This window comes from Electrona antarctica (assembly GCF_951216825.1).
Source record: "Electrona antarctica genome assembly, chromosome: 17".
Taxonomy (NCBI): Eukaryota; Metazoa; Chordata; class Actinopteri; order Myctophiformes; family Myctophidae; genus Electrona; species Electrona antarctica.
Window position 1 is genome coordinate 38,036,810 of NC_136798.1, and position 7,388 is coordinate 38,044,197.

The window sequence follows — 7,388 nt, forward strand, 5'->3', positions numbered from 1 at the left end:
TGTTAGGCTGCGCAACAGTGCACTTGGTTGTGAAAACAAACCAAATGCTATTTCTGTGCTCGGACACAGGGACACATCCAGCCAACTGAGCCAGGGACACACATAGCTCTGTATACGAGTTGCCCCACTCAAAAATAAAAAAAACTATTCAACCAACTCAATTCAACAAACTGACCCCAGTGCAGTACAACAAGACAACTCCTATATAACCTTAATGTCCACTTGTTTAGCCAACTGACCCCAGTGCAGTACAACAAGGAAACTCCTATATAACCTTAATGTCCACTTGTTTAGCCAACTGACCCCAGTGCAGTACAAGACAACTCCTATAGAACCTTAATGTCCACTTGTTTAGCCAACTGACCCCAGTGCATGCACAACAAGAAAACTCCTATATAACCTTAATGTCCACTTGTTTAGCCAACTGACCCCAGTGCAGCCTAACATTACTAAACTCCTGGTTAGAACCCATATACTCTATGGTTAGAACACACACTGACAGTGACACACACACACACACACACACACACACACACACACACACGCGCGCGCGCGCGCGCGCCTGCACGCACGCGCACACAGGCACACGTGTGTCGCCTTCATGCACGCACGCACACGCACGCCGCATTCATGTGTGTTGCTACATGCTAAGCTAACGATACTATTATTGCTAGGCTGCACGCACGCACGCACACACGCGCCACGTTCATGTCTGTTGCAACTCACCGGGCGGAGATCAGAGAGAGGAGACGTTGCTGGACCCTATTTCTTCACAATTCCTGGGGTTTATAACATCTCCAGTTCCCTGTGCTTTGCTGTCCAATAAGCCTTATTATATTCCTTAATTGTCGCTTGTCGAACGTAAACTTGATAACGTTGGTTCATGTTGCAAACACTTAATTCAACCATGACTCGGTGACCAGTGACGGATCAACCCCTCTCAAGGCCCTGGCGCTTCACAAAATCAAAAGGCCCTACAGATTCAGCCAATTAATTAATTAATTAATTAACATGCATTTCGCCGTTTAGCGCATATCCACTACTGCCTGCGCTGCCCGCTGACACACAAGACACAGCCGCACTGGGCACAGCCTTTCCAACTTCAGTCTCTGCTAAACTATTATGTAAGGACTAGGAGATTACTTTATGGTTATTAATACAGTCATTAACAATAAACATGCAGCAGCATGTTTTGTCTAAATTGTCTTTGTGGCCAACAAATGTAGCTACAGTGCTGTTGACCATGTTGTTACATGGTCCATATAACGTGTGTACCAACAGACAATGTCAATAATCTATATTAATATTAGAACATTTTAAAGATAATTATTGACGACAATGCAACCAAGTTGTGGGTGCAACGTCACTGAAAACTTTCATAATAGCAAATTAGCAATTACATTAATTTACTCACGAATGCTGAAATCGTGAAATGGAGGATGTAAGAACACACTTTTGTTGCATTAGAGCAGGGTAAATATTAAGTTTTGCGCCAAGGTCTTGTGTTTATATTCCTCTTACATAGGCTGTAGGCTATGTTATTGTCGCAACAACAACACACGTTGGTCGGTCTGAGAGAGGGGGCCTTCCTGAGCGAGGGGGTGTCGCTTACTCGCTTCCCCTCTGTCGGAGGAGGAAGCGACGCGCAGCCGTCGGGAACCCCCCTATGGGAACCCCCCCAGGCCGACTGCCCCCTTGCTGCTAGTATCAGGCTGCTACAGAAACTGTCAGACGAGAAGACCAAAAACACTAGCGGGGGTTCCTGTGTTGCGTTATATTTTTCGACAGAAGCAACAGTTGTACCTATAGTCTCGTACCGGGCCCTGCAAGCTTCGGGCCCTGGCGCTTAAGCGCCACCTAGTTCCATTGTTAGTCCGGCTCTGTCGGTGACAGACAGCCCAACCTGCGTTCCGTAGTTTAGTAACTTTTGTAGCTGTTCTGAGCACAGCATGCAGCACTGTGTGTGTGTGTGTGTGTGTGTGTGTGTGTGTGGCTGTGTGCTGCTGCCTGTTTGTAAACAGAGCGAGCGCCGAGCACATGCATGATGCGCCCACAGGAAGAAAATTATACGATAAATAAAATATATTTCGTCTAGTCTTTGTTAGTGAACGAAATGAAGACAGATTTTAGTTGTCTTTATTTTTGTTAACTACATTTTCGTTTCGTCTTTATTTATCAACGAAATTGCATAATGATTTAGTCCAGTTATTGTTTATACACGTGGGTTTTTGTCTCGTTTAGTCTAGTTTTGTGCGGTGAAAAATGGGCGTTGACGAACATATTTCGTTTTAGTTTTCGTTGACGAGAACAACACTGGACTCTGTATACCTAGTCAAGAGGTTTTTCTTTGTTTTGGGTCGGTCACAGTGCTCAAGTATTCTGCCACAGTGTATTTTGTGTCGAGGGCCTAATAGCTGTTGTGTTTGCTTATTTACAATGTGCAAATATAGCTTTTATGTTATAATTTGGTTTAGTCCAGTGAGTTCCATGGGACCATCTTTTGATGGCATAGAAGGCCCTTCTTGCCATGTCTCTCTCTCTCTCTCTCTCTCTCTCTCACGCACACACACACACACACACACACACACACACACACACACACACATTCACCCCCCCCTTGTTCACCCAGGACAATGGAACTGATATGAAGAGTCATTCACAAGTAACCTAATCAAGGATGAAACTACAATGATTCTCGATCATTGACTAACTAAGGAATATCAGCTATAGAGGAGGGACCCCAAAAGGGGCAATCCAGCTGAGTCCCACATTATTTATACTCAAAGAATCCCTGGATCATTCCAATACCTTTTCTCAGCACGCCAGAGGGAGCTCCTGATCACCAAAGTCTGTGGAGAAACTTCTACTTCTGTAGACTAGACCAGCCAACCCTGCACCCATACTGTACCTGTATAGGTCTGGTAAAAACGCAGCCTGACTTTTGATGAACTATTTGTAGGGGCCCGTTACTGTGAGGCTATAGCAAGTTTTCCTGTCCGAAACTAAAGTCTATTCTATAGAGGGAACTTCAGGGAAGTAGCCTATACTACCTTTAGGTTGAATTCACCACCGAGACATTGGTTTTAATAACTCGGAGCAGCCGTGTCCATCTACAGCCCTCGCCAGAATAAAGGACCCTATTATCGGCGAGCATTGGAGTGGACAGCTGCACGGAGGAGATTCCAGGACGAACACACGCAGACATTGACTTTCAAGGTCAAGGTAAACTTTATTGTCCACAAGGGAAATTTGACTTGGGCTTTCACCCCAGCTACAGCCACACATAAAACATCAGTCAGCCACACATAAAACAGACAGACAGACAACTCAGGTCAGGTCACCTCCCGAGCTCATGTGTGTCTTCATTATCTTTAATAAACTATTCTTTGATATTTTATGATTAATATTTCGTAACTTGTGACATACTACGTCATGTTTTAGCTCCATTGTTACACAAATCTCAGTCAATCAATATCAATTAATAGACAGACGGATCATTTGAACAAACCTGACAGACAGACAGACAGACAGACAGACAGACAGACAGACTGCTACAATCTCTACTGAGGCATTGGAACAGGCATATTATTAAGAAGTGCAAAAATATGAATGCTACAACCACACTTCTACTAGTCTAATAATTACTACTATTGATACTCATAATGTTATTCCTGTTGTTCTGTCTTCTAGTATTCCTCCCAGTGTAACGAGAACATCCCAGATCAGGTGTGTGACTGGAAGACAAAATGGCCTCGGCCCTCTGCAGCGCACACGGCGAGGCGCTCGCGCTCTTCTGTCTGGACGACCAACAGCTGGCGTGTCCCGCGTGTCTCGATTCGGAGAAACACGCCGGGCACGAGTTCTTACCCGCGGACGAAGCGTCTGGACGTTACAAACAGAAGGTCCGGGAATCACTGAAGCCCTTAGAGGGGAAATTGAAGGCCTTTGAGGAAGTTAAAGACGATTACGACGAAACAGAAAATCACATCAAGGTTCAGGCCAGGAACACAGAGGCGCAGATTAAGGAACAGTTCGAGAATCTCCGTCGGTTCCTACAGGAGGAAGAGGAGGCCAGGATCTCCGCTCTGCGGGAGGAAGAGGCTCAGAAGAGTCAGGCGGTGAAGGAGAGGGTCGAGGCTCTGAGCAGAGCCATGGTGAGCCTCTTCAACGCAATCCAAGCCGCTGAGGACCAGCTGAGAGCCGACGACGACCACGTCTCATTCCTGCAGAACTACCAGACCACCATGGAGGGAGTCCTGCTCGCCCGGCGGGACCCGCCGCCGCCGCTCTCGGGAGGTGGAGCGCTGATAGACGTGGCCAAACACCTGGGCAACCTGACCTTCAGAGTCTGGGACAAGATGAAGGACGTTGTCTCCTACACTCCTGTCATTCTGGACCCCAACACTGCCCATCCACGTCTCAAGCTGTCCGACGATCTGACCGGCGTGAGTCGCGTGTCGTGTGCGCAGCGTCTTCCCCGCAACCCGGAGAGGTACGACGTCTGGGTCCGCGTCCTGGGTTCCGAGGGCTTCAGCTCGGGGTCTCACAGCTGGGACGTCGAGGTCGGAGACAGCAAAGGCTGGGAAATAGGCGTGTGCGAGGAGTCTCAGAAGAGGAAGGGAAATATATGTGGTGGACACTGGTTGAGCGATAACTACCGAGCGATCTCCTCCTCATCGGGGCCTGGTACGGTGCAGACCGTTCTCTCGGTGAGGCAGCGACCCCGGAGGATCAGAGTCCGGCTGGACTGGGACAGAGGACAACTGTCCTTCTCTGATTCTGACACCGACGCACGCCTGCACACCTTCACGCACGCCTTCACCGAGAGACTGTTTCCATTCGTCACCAATGGTCCGTCTCTGAAGATGCTGCCGGGGAAGATCTGTGTCACTCTGGAGAACCACAGAACCACGTCAATAAAATAAAATAAAACGTATTTGTATTGACCTGTACCTTCCTTAGACTGTACCCATTCTGCAATCTGTTAATAACAATTTCCAAAAATGTCAAACGTGTGATTGTTTAATTGATGTATCTTTCAGTTTTTACTTGTCTCTTGGTAAGGCAGGCAGGCAGGCAGGCAGGCAGGCAGGCAGGCAGACATTGTTAAAGTGAGTAAACGATCAGTTTGTATTTTGGTATAATGGTGACATGTTTATTTTGATTATTATTACTGGGATTATCACTGGGGCTCAGGGGTAGAGTGGCCGGAAGGGAGAAAACGTGAGGTTCCCAGTTTGATTCCCAGGCTCCCACAGAGTTATAGTGTCGAAGTGTCCTTGAGCAAGACTCTGAACCCCTAATTGCTCCTGATGTGCAGGTTGGTGCCTTGCATGGTTTCCTCCGCCATCGGTGTGTGAGTGTGTGTGTGCAATTTGGTGAATGTAATGCACAATAATATGTAAAGCGCTTTGGATAAAAGCGCTATTATAAATGCACCATTTACTACTGAGAATATGTTCTATATTTAGTGTTTGAATTATATAGTTTCTATGTGACAGTGATGATGCGTGTTGATGTGTACTAGTGTACTGTACTTGATCATATTAAAGATGATGAGAGTAAAGTGAGTCAGACGTGTGTTTGTAACAGTCAGCATTCACTGTAGATGTAGATCATACACTACAGAAGATTTATTACAAGTAAAAGTACTCAATCAACCTCAGTAGTTGAGTCAAAGTATAATATTATTAGTGAAAGTTACTCTGTCAAATGAATACTCAAGGTAAGTTACTGGAGTACTTGGATTTAAAAATACTTAGCCTTGTAATACTTAATAAGTATTAAAAATGTCTAGTGTTTCCATGTGTTTTGGGAAGCAGTGCTCTAATTGCTTAATTCTGACCTCATACCACAACTTGAATCTCGTTGTAACCCTAAAACGATCTCCTCGGGTAAAATGATCCATTTCTCATATTATGCTATACTTGTGGGGGAAATTTGGCCCTCTATAGTGCAGTCGCACGCACGCACGCACGCACGCACGCACGCACGCACGCACGCACGCACGCACGCACGCACGTCTCACACACACACACACACACACACACATCACTGATCACACACACACACATGATCACACACGCACACACACACACACACACACAGACACACACACACACACACACACACACACACACACACACACACACACATGCAAACTATAATAATGCACTTAAGGTTCACATCCTTCTGTGTGTTTTTGCATAAAAGCCACAGTAGAAAAACCCCAGCAAAAGCGCCCGGCGGGAACCACATGGAACATGGTGTCCTCTCTGCACCTCAAAAGCATTTTAAACTGCTTACAGAAGGAAAGCCAGGGAACAACTTGACGAGGCAATAATTCCGACACACCGCCGTATGTTCTTTAAAAAGCTGTTAAGGAAAACAACAAAAAACACTTCTCATTTTGACCCCAAAAAACATGGCCATAAAAGACGGAATGACAAGAGAGCAGAAAGTGAAACCAAGGGGTGTGTGTGCGCGTGCGTGCGTGCGTGCGTGCGTGCGCGCGCGCGCGTATGTGAAAGAGAGAAGAAGGAAGAAAGAAGAAAAAAGACTTCTCATTTGACCCCATATAAGCTGCCCATTATGTATAACCGCCCATTAAAGCCATCGAAATGATGGAGAGAAGGATAAAGAGAAACAGATTGGTTCAATCTGGTTAAATTCTCTCTGATACAACATCTCTCTCCATCCCGGAGCTCGGAAAAACCAAACATGTCGGGTTAGTGGGTCACGGTCCACTGACTTAACCCATTACGACCGGTATTGAGGCCGATTCTATACCAATGTCTGCTGGTACAGAAAGAAAACCTATATGTTGCTGCGTATATGCGTATCAGTGCAGGTACTCAGAATTTTTCCATGTCAAGGACGCCCACAACTATGTTATACTGTCGACCCGCATCTCAAAACTATTTTGTTCCAGAGACCCCCCCCCCCCCCCCCCCTATGAGCAAGCAAGGAGTTGAAAATGTTCGCTTTAAAATAATGCATATTTGCAGAGATTGCACAAATCTTCACGATATTTCAACAATAGCAGATCTACAAGCTTGTATAGCGTGGCACAAAGTGAGCTTGTATATCTGCTATGTTTGGGTTTAAACCCATTCAGGACGGGAACCCCTTTTGGTGTTTTAAGCGATATGTTGTACTTTAACTATTGAAAAATAGCAGATCTACAAGCTCATAGCACTACGAGCTTGTAGATCTGCTATTTTTGAAAAATCGTGAAAATGTGCCTCAAATCTTTTAATATATATTCTTTCACAGCGAACGTTTTTAACTCAAATCTTTGCTTCTGGGGGGTCCATGGAACAGACGACGGCCATATTACATATCATTTTTGGGGACCTTGACATGAAATATTGAGAACCACTGATATA

At 45.8% G+C, this 7,388-nt stretch overlaps 1 protein-coding gene across 1 annotated transcript in view; it reads left to right on the plus strand.

The window, feature by feature from the left end:
- Nucleotides 1-4,925, plus strand: part of LOC306941099 (nuclear factor 7, ovary-like) — a gene marked incomplete at both ends in the record, with an annotated part of 275,860 nt that extends 270,935 nt beyond the window's left edge. The window contains one exon of the mRNA XM_079526405.1: nucleotides 4,059-4,925. Coding sequence (XP_079382531.1) covers nucleotides 4,059-4,925 — 867 coding nt within the window. The remainder of the gene's footprint in view (nucleotides 1-4,058) is intronic.
- Between the last annotated feature and the right edge of the window lie 2,463 nt (nucleotides 4,926-7,388).